At 43.7% G+C, this 13,229-nt stretch overlaps 1 protein-coding gene across 1 annotated transcript in view; it reads left to right on the top strand.

The window, feature by feature from the left end:
- The window catches only part of CC2D2A (coiled-coil and C2 domain containing 2A), a 270,839-nt gene that overhangs the window by 18,322 nt on the left and 239,288 nt on the right, over positions 1–13,229 (top strand). The window contains exons 4-5 of the mRNA XM_070948913.1: positions 10,416–10,517; positions 12,354–12,542. Coding sequence (XP_070805014.1) covers positions 10,416–10,517; positions 12,354–12,542 — 291 coding nt within the window. The remainder of the gene's footprint in view (positions 1–10,415; positions 10,518–12,353; positions 12,543–13,229) is intronic.

The raw sequence follows: 13,229 nt of genomic DNA, 5'->3' as shown, positions 1-13,229 counted from the left end.
ATGGCTATGTGTATAGGGACTACCCAGAGGGCTGAAAAATGTGATTTCTGACAGGTCCTCGCACTTTTGACCGGTCTTCGCAGTTATGACTGGTCATCATTTATGCCCATTGTACCATTCTTAACAACCGTGTCACTCATTTCACAACTGCTTCTCTTCACCATGGTGACAAGATAGGGCAAAAATGTAAATTGTGATGACAGTTGTAAGTTCGAGGACTGGTCAAAAGTGTGAGGACCAGTCAAAAATAACTTTTTCAGCCCTCTGAGTAGTCCATATGCATAAAAGGATACAGCAATAGAGAGGGATGAAGGAAGGGAAGGGAAATTAGAGTAGGAGTGAGGGTAAGAGAGGGAGGAAGAGAAGAGGAGAAGGAGAAAGAAAAAGGAAGTAGGGAGGAGAAGAAGAGGGGGGGGAAGAGAAAGTAAGAAGGAAAGAAAAGACAGGGGTGGTAGGTTTGAGGAGAAAGATTGCTGTACAATAAAAAAGATGAAAGGGAAGAAAGCCAACCCCAAACAAATATTAAGATATTAAGATAAAGAAGGAATTGTTAAACTTTAAAGAATAAAAGAGAACAAATATGAATAAATAACAATAATTAGAAACACAAACATACAACGTATTTTCTTTGAACAGAGTATTTGGCCAGTTCACAAATTTAAACAGTTGTAGGAAGTTAGCACCCACCCCTTTCCTAGAAGAATGAAATATTTTGGGAAATATTAAAAAGGCAGAATATTATATTTCCCTGGATGAGAAATGGAGAAGCATATTTTACAGACAAAGCAGCTCCCACCTTCCTGCCCACCACCCTTTGTTAATGGGCCAGAGGCAGAAAGTCAATCCTTTGTCAAAGGACATTTGCAACACAATAGCAACAAAAACTAACACAATGGGCCCCATCTAGCAACTGAAACTCACCACACGTGACCTGGGAAGCATGTGACTTGGGAAGCACATGTGACCATCAGCCAGCAAGGCTAGCTAAGACCCCCACCCCCTGGGAGTCTGACAACCAATCAGGATACTCTTTCGGGGCCCCAAGAAATACAAAGCCAGAGAGAGCATAAAAACCCAAGGATTTACTGTATCTGCCCCTTTTCTGTTCAGGAACTCAAGCCATGTGATCCTGTCCACCATTAAACCATCTTTCCAAGCAGTCTCCATGTTTCCAGTGTCTTTTTCCCCCCTTGGAGCAGAACCCAGAAGGATATTTCTTCCAACACAGTGTTTAGTCATTTCAATTAAATTTACAATTTCTATATTTCCTTTTTACCATATTTATTCCTCATCTATTTTTTAAAAAAACCAATATTACCCTTCATCCTCATCTCTAATTGTAATCAAATTCAATTTTTCCCTTCTATATTATACCCCTTCGCATTGTCATCTATTTTTATATCCATCCTCACATTGGTTAATTATGTAATTATGTAATACAGTTGTTTAATACAAATTCAACATTTTAATATAAATCAATTAGTTATATAACTATCTTTTTTGTATATTAATCAATATGAACATGAATATTCCAATTATTTCCATGCAATCCAATTTCTTGCAAATCAATTAATTATATTTACCAATAATAATAAACCAAATAATTTCCCCCATATATTCCTCCAAACCACAACTTAACCATTTCTGCTTTCAACACAATATACAATTAATAGTATCTCAATTATTACATTTCCCTAGTTAAATAGAGCTTTTTTTCTTTTGTGTTTTAAAATCTTGAACCTCCTCTTTTGCCCTAAATTTCCCATTGTTTGCAGTCTTGCACCTACCTTTTTTGGTGAGGAAAAAGAAAAAGAAATCTCTCTGCCTCATTTTGTCACATTGCAGCAAAGACCCTGCTTCCTTACTTTCAATTTCGCTTTTTCAGCATAGCTAGGGGGAAAAAATTTGCTCCAGGAATTTACCTCTTTGCAGCTAGCTAGCAACAGAGCCCTCTGCAAAACAGCTGAGAGCAAATCAGCTGAGAGTCCGGAGGCTGATCAAATCAACTTATGGTAATTAACCTATGCTGAAGCTGAAAGGGGCTGTTTTTTCTATTTTTGCAGGCACCGGTCTATTCATTTGTTTTCTTTTAACACTGATCAGCTGTAGGGCGGCTCTTTGAAGCCCCGCGGCAAGAATTTAAAGTTTTTTTCCCTCTAGCCATCAGCTGGGACTCCGGAGGCAGCAATAGATTGAGAGTGGGCGGGGTAAGCGAACGGCGAACGGCGATCCAACAGAGGCAGAGGGTGAGGGTGAGTGAAGGCGTGGGGGGGTCGAGAGAGGGCTTTGGCGACCCCTGTGAAATGGCTGTTTGACCCCCAAAGGGGTCACGACCCCCAGGTTGAGAACCGCTGGTATAGAGCTTCTCCATCTTTGGCTGCAGAGCACATAGTCAATCTGATTTCTGTGTTGACTGTCTGGGGATGTCCATGTGTAGAGTCGTCTCTTGGGTTGTTGGAAAAGAGTGTTTGCTATGACCATCGTATTCTCTTGACAAAATTCTATCAGCCTGTGCCCTGCTTCATTTTGTACTCCAAGGCCAAACTTGCCTGTTATTCCGGTTATCTTTTGGCTTCCTACTTTAGCATTCCAATCTCCCATGATGATAAGGACATCTTTTTTTAGTGTTAATTCTATAAGGTGCTGTAGGGCTTCATAGAACTGGTCAATTTCATCCTCTTCACCACCAGTGATTGGGGCATAGACTTGAATTACTGTGATACTGAATGGTTTGCCTTGGATTCGAACTGAGATCATTCTGTCATTTTGGGGATTGTATCCCAGTATTGCTTTTCCTACTCTTTTATTGATTATGAAGGCTACTCCATTTCTTCTGAAGGATTCTTGCCTGCAGTAGTATACCTGATGGTCATCTGAATTAAATTCACCCATTCCTGCCCATTTTAGTTTGCTGATTCCTAAGATGTCGATGTTCAGTCTTGTCATCTCTTGTTTGACCATGTCCAGCTTGCCTTGATTCATGGATCTTACATTCTCCTGTGCACTGCTTAGAGAGTCCAAAGCAATGGCTGATAACCTTGTCTGATTGGCCAGAGACTGAGTTGTAATTTGTTTAAACACGCCTTCTCCTTCCTGCTTAGCTCCAGTTTGTTAACTCAGTTGGCCTATTCTGATTATCCTCCATTGCTTGGACTTTCTTTACTACAACGCACAGGAGAAAATTATTTCAAAAAGCTTCGTTTCTGCTTGGAAGTGGTTTCTGGAACCATGCCCAGCCAAGTGCCGATCAGCTGAGCGGCGGGGCTCCGCGGTGGAATTTTTTTTGCAGAGAGGCCTGCGCGGTGCTTGGAGTCTCCAGCTTCTTCCTCAATTGCTCTGGAGCCGGTTTTGTGAGTTTTGGCGGCGGATTGGCGTGGGGAGAACCGTGGTGTTGGCTCTGCACCTCTGTTTAACCGGGCAAGGATCCGTGGTGTTGGATTCCAGATCCTTGGAGCAGGCTGTGTTACCATTCATGCTTAAAGCCTTGGTGTAGACTCAGCGCCATTATGAGTCCCCCCCCATGCAGCTTTTATTCTACTCACTTTCAAGCCATGGTGTTGGCTTGGTAATCTTAAAGCCCCTAACTGCCCTCCATACTGGGGTTTGTATACACCAGGGAGGTGATTGCAAAGAAATTGGCAATAATTAATTCGAATCTTGCGAAGAGGAACTTTGGCTGATTCACTGTTACCTCATGGCTTTCAAAATGGCATCTCGCAGTAAATCTCCTTCTCATGCCTCTGCCTCTTCCTCAATTAGGCATCAAGCCTTGGAGGCTCCTGCTTCAAAAAAGGGAAAATCTAGATCCAAATTACCAGTTACTAGATACCAGTCCTCTGTTCAAACCTCTATTTCATTAGCATCTGAGAAAGATGCCATGAGGCGACATAGTACCTTAGATAGGCAGTTTGATATGGCCAAGAAAAGAGCAGAAGTTAGAATGCAACATTCAACTTCTGCTTGCAACGGGGAAACTACTGAGGCATTAAGCAAGGAACTTTTGACTCTGGAATCCCAACCAGGTCAGTTCGGTTGGTCTCCCTCTGCTTCTCCTAGCACACAGCCACTGCAGGCAGCAGATATGGAGGCTCCACGGGACATAGCCATTACTGAGCCTGGTTCTTTTCAGCAGCACAGGGGCTCCCGTGCCTCTGCCACTTTTACATCCACCGCAACGGGGCTCCACCCGGAGGAAGGCCAGGGCACTGCACTGTCACAAGATTTGTGCAGCATGATTGCCCAAACTATTAGCAGGGGCATTGATGCTGCTTTTCTGCAACGGGGTTTTTCAGCCCCTCTGCCAGCAACAGACCCGAATCCAAGACCCACTCCTCCAATAGGCCAGGTGGATAGGGAGTACATTCTAGACACTCGTTCTCCTTCACCTTCACAACAAAGTGACATGCCCTTTCATGGCGACGAAGAGGAGATGCTGGATTACAATTTTTCTGAGGATGAAAAGGTCATTCCTGATAAGCCTCCTGTTACGGATCTGTTTCGTCAGGACCTATTTAAAACAGTATTGTACAAGGTTAAGACTACAGCCAATATGGGAGCACTTATTGGGCAACCTGGGGGATCCTCGGACCCTCATGATCCCATGGGTCTTTCTCTCAGCGTTTCTAAACAAACCTTGACAGCCCCAAACAATCCACTATGAAACTGGAGTTGGCAAATGGTTTATTGAAGCTGCAAGGTAGCTCCAAGGCAACACTAAGTTACATTAGTTTAAAGTTGGCGCTGAGAGCAACTGCCTCTTAGCATTTTTATATGTCCACGCAGGCTCCACCCGTTCCACACACATAATGAACAGCTGAGCTATATCCAGCTGAGCGAGGCATTCAAATGGGCGGTCAATTATCCCTGTGCCGGCCTGTGATGTCATCAAATGCTGCCGCCTCCTTTGCTCATCCGTGAGCCTTCCTTTCACTGCCGATCCTCTCCTCCAACGCATTCAGCTGCCTAAACACCCTGTGCCACTATCACCAGCCCCTGTGAAGAGTTTCCCCATGCTTTCAGGTATCTTTGGGTCACGTTCCCACAGCCTCCTCTCCTCCTCCTCCCATATGTGTTGTCGAGCAGGAGATCGGGCTCGACAACTTCTTTTTACTGAGCCTGTGACTGAGCAAGAGGCGGTTCCATCCCCTAAGCTCTTTGTCGATGTCATACAACGGCAGTTGAAACAGCCAGGATCCATTTCTGCCCCTAGTGGCATGGATCGTAAAATGTACATGGTGGAACAAGAACTTGAGGATCTCAATCATTGATGTTCCGATGTCCAGCCTGGCATCATCTAACATCCTTCCTTCCGATTCAGCTGAGGGCCTGAAACTAGAAGATCGAAGGGTGGAGCTTGCTGCTCGTAAAACCCACCAAGCAGCCACCTGGGCCATTCGTTCTGCCACAGTGGCATCCTTCTTTTCTTGTACTTCTCTAATTTGGCTACATCAAATGCAATCCCAGGCGTCACCTGAGGACACCCGTTTGCATCAGGACTTGAATAAATTAATCACTGCCACTGAATATTCAGCAAATGCTACCCTCACCTCTGCTAATTTCTCGAGCCTTAGCATTTAGTGTCATCTCCAGACGCCTCTTATGGCTAAGGTACTGGCAGGCAGACATGAAAACAAAATGGCGTCTAGCAGCGGCCCCTTTCAAGAGTGACCCTCTCTTCGGGGATGCCTTGGATCCCATCTTGGTGGAGGGTAAAGATAAAAGGAAGGTCCTTCCTCATGTATCCCGTCGAGTGGACAGACGATTGGAGTATCCTTACTGCAGACCGTCCTTTTGTGCAACTGAGACAGGCTTTCAAAGCCCGGCCTACCAGAGGACCTTCCTACCAACCGCGGACAGGCTGCAACCACGGACCTTCCTTTCGGGATCATTCCAGACAGCCACAAAATAGACACCCCTTTCAGGGAGCTGGCTACCGACTGTACCGTCGGTCCAAATGACTGTCCCGACAAAGGCCCTATAGGCGGTCGCCTGGGCAGATTTGCAACCTGTTGGAGACACACGATCAACAATGCCTGGGCATTACAGACCATAACACTAGCTCTCACCCTAGAGTTCAGTTCCAGACCACCTCGATGGTTCATCCAATGCTCTTTCTCTTGGGACACCACCAAGAGCTTTCTGATGGAAGCTGAAATCCAGAGAACCTGTACCTGTTCTGCCCCAGCTATGGACCCCAAAGAACACAACACACACAAAGTCCGTTCAAACCTTAGTTTACTAAACTAACTCTCCTCCTCTTCGTCCTCTTCACTTAAGGGAGCTTCTGGAGGTTCTGAAGGCCCTGGCTAAATCCCCGCCTCTGGTACCACATCTTCTCCAGCCTCCTCATTGTCCGACTCGAGTGCCAGCTGCACAGGCTGCTGGCGCAGCACCACACCAGCCTCCTCGCTGTCTGAATCAGCTACTTAGCTGTATAGGCCGCGTACGGGCCACAACAGTACCTTTTTAACATCAGGGGTCCAGCTTCTATTCAATACTCTTTCTGGTGCAAAAGAAATCGGGTGACTGCAGGGCCATTTTAGACTTAAAGGAGCTGAATGTTCACATCAAATACAAACGCTTCAAAATGCAATCCCTGCCCACAATTCTGGGCTGCATAAAACAGGGAGATCTTTTGATATCTATAGATCTCTGAGAAGCTTATTTGCACGTGCCCATCAGACCATCCCACAGGAGATTCCTCAGGTTCTCCTACGCGGGACTGCACTACCAATACAAAGCTCTGCCCTTCGGACTTTCGTCTGCCCCGAGAGTGTTCACAAAACTCCTGGACATAGTGGCTGCTCACTTGTGGATGAAGCCCATACATTTGCTATGTTATCTGGATGACATTTTAGTTCTGTCTTCGTTTCCTCAGCAGGCAAGTCTAGATCTCCAGACCACAGTTCAAACCCTCCAAGACCATGGGTTTGTGGTGAATTGGGAGAAGAGTCACATGACCTCCTCCACCAACCTGGTTCATCTGGGAGCACAGATCGACACTCAGGCCAGCCTCGTCTTCCTCTCCCAGGAATGTCGTTCCAGCATCCACACCACCATAAGGCAAGTCAGAACCCTCAGACGGGTTCCCTTGATGCTTCTTTCCCAATTGTTAGGCAAGATGATATCCTGCCTACTGATTATTCCTTGGGCGAGATTGCATTCCTGACCTCTTCTATGGTTCCTATTACCAAGTCAATGGGCGGGGCTCAGCAACTCCCCTAAATGGATAAGAGTTCCTTTCAAGGTACTGAGATCCTTGGAGTGGTGGACGTTGATAGCCCTGGAACAGGGCTGTTCCTTCAAGGAGCATACCCACCTGACCCTTACCACAGACGCCAGTTTTTTCAGATGGGGTGCTCACCTGTAATCCTGAGTGATCCAGGGTTGGTGGTTTCCACATGACCTCCTCATGGATATCAACTGGCTGGAACTGAGAGCCGCTCATCTGGTGCTTCGCTATTTCCAGCGTCATTTGTCAGGGCAACACGTGCTGTTACTGATGGACACAGTCAAAGCACATGTGAACCATCGGGGGCATAGCGCTGATCTGAGAGGCTGCAGCGATAGGTCTCTGGGCAGAGAGACACTTGTCCTCCCTGTGGACAGAGCACATCTCTGGGTCCTCCAACATCCAAGCGAATTGGTTGAGCAGAAAGACCATCGATCAGGCAGAATGGAAACTTCATCCAGATCTGTTCCATCAGCTTTCAACCAGATTCAGCCCACCTCAGGTAGACCTTTTCGCCAGCCCAGAGAATGTACAACTTCCTCAGTTCTACACCAGATTCCGATCACCAGGGGCTGAAGGGACAGACGCCCTCCGTTGTCCATGGCCCCAAGGCCTGTTGTACATGGTTTTCCCGATACCTCTAATACCGAAGGTCATCAGGAAGATCCTGGAGGAAGGCGCAGAGGTTCTTCTCGTGCTCCTCACTGGCCAAGACAGAACTGGTTTGCGGATCTATTGACCCTATCAATATCACCTCCCTGGAGGATTCCTCCAGACAGGATCTCCCTCAGCCAGGGGGCCACACTCCATCCGGACCCTCAATGGCTGCAGCTGGCCGTCTGGCCCTTGAGAGGGAGATCCTGAAAAAGGACCATTTTTCAAAAAAGGGTAATCTCTACCATTCTTGCTTCTCGATGTCCGTCAACAACTCGCATATACATGGACCTCCTTTTGCCGCTGGTGTACTAGACATGTACTGATTCCAACCTCGGCATCTGAACCACAGGTATTGGACTTCCTGCAGGAAGGATTAGAGGCAGGACTAGTGGTTAATACATTCCGCAGACAAGTAGCTGCCTTAGCAACTATTCTGTCCTGCGAGGGAGCTTCCACCCTCTCTCATCATCCAAGGGTCCGCAGCTTTCTAAAATGGGCTTCCAATCTACGACCTCCACCTGTTCACAGATACCCTTTTTGGCATCTCTCCCTTGTTTTACAGGCCTTTACTTCCTCTCATTCAAGCTGTTGAATTCCTCCAGTCTCAGGCTTTTGACCTTTAAGGTCACCTTTCTCATTGCCATCACTTCTGCTCGCAGAATCTTGGAACTGGCAGGTCTCTCAGTACGGAAGGACTTGTGTATTATACATCCTGATAGAGTCATCCTCCGTCTGGATCCAACATTCATGCCAAAAGTCAACTCCTGGTTCCACAGGGCCTAGGAAGTCATCTTACTGGATTTTTGCCCAACGCCCAAACATCCTAGAGAACATCAGTGGCACACCCTAGATGTATGCAGAGCCCTGCGCATATACATCATCAGACGGCACCCTTCCAAAAAACAGAGGCGTTGTTTGTCTCATTTCAAGCCCAGGTCCCAGGGCACGAAGGTGTCTCCATCCACCATTGGTCGTTGGCTCAAGGCTTGTATTTCTCTGGCTTACGACCATCAGGCCCGACCTATTCCAGCCTGCCCACTCTACTAGAAGTGGCCCACTCTACTAGAAGTGCAGCCACAACAGCGGCTTGGGCCACTCAAGCTTCAATACTGGAGATTTGCAGGGCGTCGCCTTCCTTCTTTTGAAACTATAAACTTGACATGTTTGTCTCAGCAGAGGCAGCTTTTGGGAGACGGGTCTTGCAGCATGTTCTTCCAGTCGACAGGACCCTGGAAGGTTCTACTCCCCATGCTAGGGATACTTAGCTTGGGCATGTCCCATTGCTTTGGACTCTCTAAGCAGCGCACAGGAGAAGGAACATTGTACTTACCTGAATGTTCTTTCTACGTGTGCTACGTGAGAGTCCAACCCCTCCCTACTATTCTGACAGGAATCCAGAGTCTGGGAGAGTATGTTTTTTTCTATCTTTACAGGCTACGTCTTCTCCACATCCAGACCATCGTTAACAAACTGGAGCTAAGCAGGAAGGAGAAAGCGTGTTTAAACAAATTACAACTCAGTCTCTGGCCAATCAGACAAGGTTATCACCTATTGCTTTGGACTCTCACGCAGTGCACATTGAAAGAACGTTCAGGTAAGTACAACGTTCCTTCCAGGTTCCTATGGAAAGAAAATCTTTACAGCATCGGACTTTCCTTTCACCACCAGTTGCATTCACAGCTGAGCACTCTTTTGCCTTTGGCCCAGTTGCTTCACTCTTTCTGGCATACTAGTCCTAGTCCTAGCCGTCTGCTGTTCCCCAGTAGCATATTGGACACCTTCCAACCTAAGGGGCTCATCTTCCGTCATATCTTTTTTCCTTTTGGTACTGTCCATGGGGTTTTCATGGCAAAGATACTGGAGTGGATTGCCATTTCCTTCTCCAGTTTTGTCAGAACTCTCTGCTATGACCTGTCTGTCTTGGGTGGCCCTGCACGGCATAGCTCATAGCTTCATAGAACTACGCAAGCCCCTTCGCCATGACAAGGCAGTAATCCATGAAGGGGGTTAGCAGACTAAACATCCTGAAATCCAAATAATTTTGAGGTCAGAAATCTGGGTCAAGAACTGGATTTTCTCTGGACTTGTGGCAGCTTCCAGAACTTTTAAAAGTGGTTTGTTTGGTGACCTATTGAGTTTTTATGTGTACTTGATAGTTTAGAGCTGCTGATGCAAAGTGATACATGATCCAGCACTGGATGAACCAAGGAACACAACAAAGTATCTGGCATTTGGAATGTCATCTGTTTGTTTTCTCTAATATTCAGGCTTCTCTTAATTGACGTTTCTTGATACTAAAAGAAATGGGGTCTATTGCTATGCACAAAAATTTATTCTTTAAAATCTACTTTCCTCCATAATATTTCCATTTTCTCTGCTTATTAAAAAATCTAATGCACACTCATTTCTCCATCACCTGGTAAGGCATAATTTAAAATATGTCGATATTATTGACTACACTTATTTATTATGCAGAAAATAAGAAGACAGTATAAGTTAATGCATTTTTTTCCATATATTTTTGCAGATAGGTGATCATTTGTTGAGTGCAGTACAAAGAAAAGAAGGCAAGGTATCTGCAAGAGTGAAGTTTCGTGATGTTGGTAAAAGAGGCAAACAAAAATCACAGGTGATAAGTGTCAGTTGAAGAGTGATGGGTTTTCAGTTTATTTTTTGATTATTTAAGATTGAATTATGAATTGAGTATGGTTAAAAAATACCCTTGAGCATATGTGACCCTGAAAAACACAGTAATATATGATGACAATTATATATAATTGAGTCTTAAAGATTAGGAAATGATCCATACATATGATTTATGCACCATTAGCTACGTTTAGCTTTTTACTTCCAAAGTTGAAAGATGAGGGGGATTGTTGTGCTGTGACTCCATGACCCACAGTGCAAAAGAAGAAGTTATACAAGTTGTGATATCAGCTCCAAGATGCCCAAAATCCTGAGATCTTTTTTCCTTTCTTCCATTCATATCCATAGATAGAAATCTGCTGATGAGTCACATTATAATGTGCTCCAAAAATGTGGAGTATATTTTGGTGATGAATATAAAACTCTAAAACCCTGTACAGTAGACTGTTAAATTTTGTATGTCTAAATGTGACTAAATAAACATCCTCCAATATGGAATATGGATTGAGAAGTGGTGTTTCAAACAGAATAGAGCTGGAAGCGACCTTAGAGGTCTTCTAGCCCAAACACCACCTCAATACTGGAATACTGCTATCATGTCACCCCTAGTCCTTCTTTTCTCTAGACTAGCCAAACCCAACTCCTGCAACCATTCTTGATATGTTTTAGTCTCCACCCTTTAATCATCTTAGTTGCTCTTCTTTGCACTTTTTCCAAAGTCTCAACATCTTTTTGTAATGTGGTGACCAAAACTGGATGCAGTATTCCAGGTGTGGCCTTACTAACAATTTATAAAGAATTTATAAACAATTTATACTAATACTTCATGTGATTTTGATTCTATGCCTCTGTTTATACAACCAAGGATTGTATTGGCTTTTTTGGCTACTGCCACACATTGCTGGCTCATGTTTAAGTGATCATCCACTAGGATTCCAAGATCCCTCTCATAGTTACTGTTTTTGAGCCAGGTTTTGCCTAATCTGTACTTGTACTGTTGGTACTTCTTGCCTAAGTGTAAAAACTTGATTTTCTCCATATTAAATTTCATGTTGTTGGATAGGGCCCATTGTTCAAGTCTGTCAAGATCTTTTTGGATCCTGAGCTTGTCTTCTGGGGTGTTAGTTATTCCTGTCAGCTTAGTGTCATTTGCAAGTTTGATGAGTTCCCCTTCTACTCCCTCATCCAAGTCATTTATGAAGATAATGAAGAGTACGGTTTGTCAGCCAGTTACAAATCCATCTGATGGTGTTGCTGTCTATCCCACATTTTTCTAGCTTACCAAGAAATAGGTTGTAGTCTACTTTATTGAATGCTTTGCTGAAATCTAAGTATACTAGGTCCACAACATTTCGCTGATCTAATTTAGTCATTTTGTCAAAGAATGAAATAAGATTGGTTTGGCATGATCTGTTTTTAACAAACCCATGCTGACTTTTAGTTGCAACTTTATTTGTTTCTAGATGTTTGTTTAGGGTCAGTGTTACATTTCAACTCAACTTCTATATCGTCTTCAACAGGGCCTGGAAAGATTAAAGCTTTAAGAGGGTAGTAAGAAACTTAGATAGAGATCAGAATTGAAGAATGCTGGTTTTGGACACTCAACAGTTCAAAATGGAACTTTGAATGAGAATTGGTATATGTGTGCAGAAACATTTGCTTTTGAGAAGACTGCTTGATGAGTATTGCTCAGAAATGCATAGTTCCTGTTGTAATTCTCTATGAAGGAAAAGCAGTAATATTTTTTTAATTCTATTACAGAGTTAGCTCTCGAGTTGTATTATTATTGTTTTTTTAAAAAATTACTTTTCTTCATTAGATTCAGATGGATTATCCTTCTTCTGAAGAAGCCTATAATTTCTTTACTTTCAATTTTGGTCCTGAGGAAGAGAATGTAGGGGATGACCGTGAAAACAATGAAAAGAATGCATCAGATCTAGATGACAAGGGCACGGAGAATCAGAAATCTACACTCAGCAATCAGGAAGAGCAAGAAAAGAATGAAATGGTAATCATGAAGAAGCATGTACACATCTTTTTAAACAAATATATAGTTGACTGATTGTATTTTGTTGTAAACAAAATGTGGAAGCTTGTAGTTAATATCATGCGTCTCCCCTTCTCTCTCCATTGATGTACATAGAGTATCATATCTTGAGACATCGAGTCCTAGATTATATATAATGGAGAATTTAAGACAAAGATGTTGAAAAATTGCTTATTTCTGGCTGAAAGCACCAAGTTTGTTAAGGTCAAACATTTTTTGACATAGATATCCTTTAAATCTACAGCAATCCTATTTAGAAAAAAGTTAAATTTTATGCTTTTCAGTTAGAAATAAAATTTCTTTACTTTGAGGGAATATTTACACTGGGTTTTATATGCAGTGAGTTAAACAAGGTAATCAGCATCACACAAGGAATATCAGTAGGAAATAGTGTAGCTTCTCAGTTTAGTGTAAAGATAATTCTAAAATAAATGAATGCATAGTGCCACAAAATGCAAGAATTGTATAATGAAAATCCTGCAGATTTGTTCAGCATTCACTGACAGATTCTGAACAACCTAACTGCCATCTTTGTACAGAAAAGTTCTGCTGTTACTCACTGCTAAGACTCACGCTTTACTCTTCACCCTACACACACACACACACACACACACACACACACACACACATCTATATGTGTGTGTGTGT

The sequence above is a fragment of the Pituophis catenifer genome, unplaced genomic scaffold, assembly GCF_029215685.1.
Source record: "Pituophis catenifer annectens isolate HBS135680 unplaced genomic scaffold, rPitCat1.0.hap2 SCAF_8, whole genome shotgun sequence".
Lineage (NCBI taxonomy): Eukaryota > Metazoa > Chordata > Lepidosauria > Squamata > Colubridae > Pituophis > Pituophis catenifer.
The sequence above is the reverse complement of the archived record's forward strand: the minus strand, read 5'-3'. Positions and strand labels throughout refer to the sequence as shown.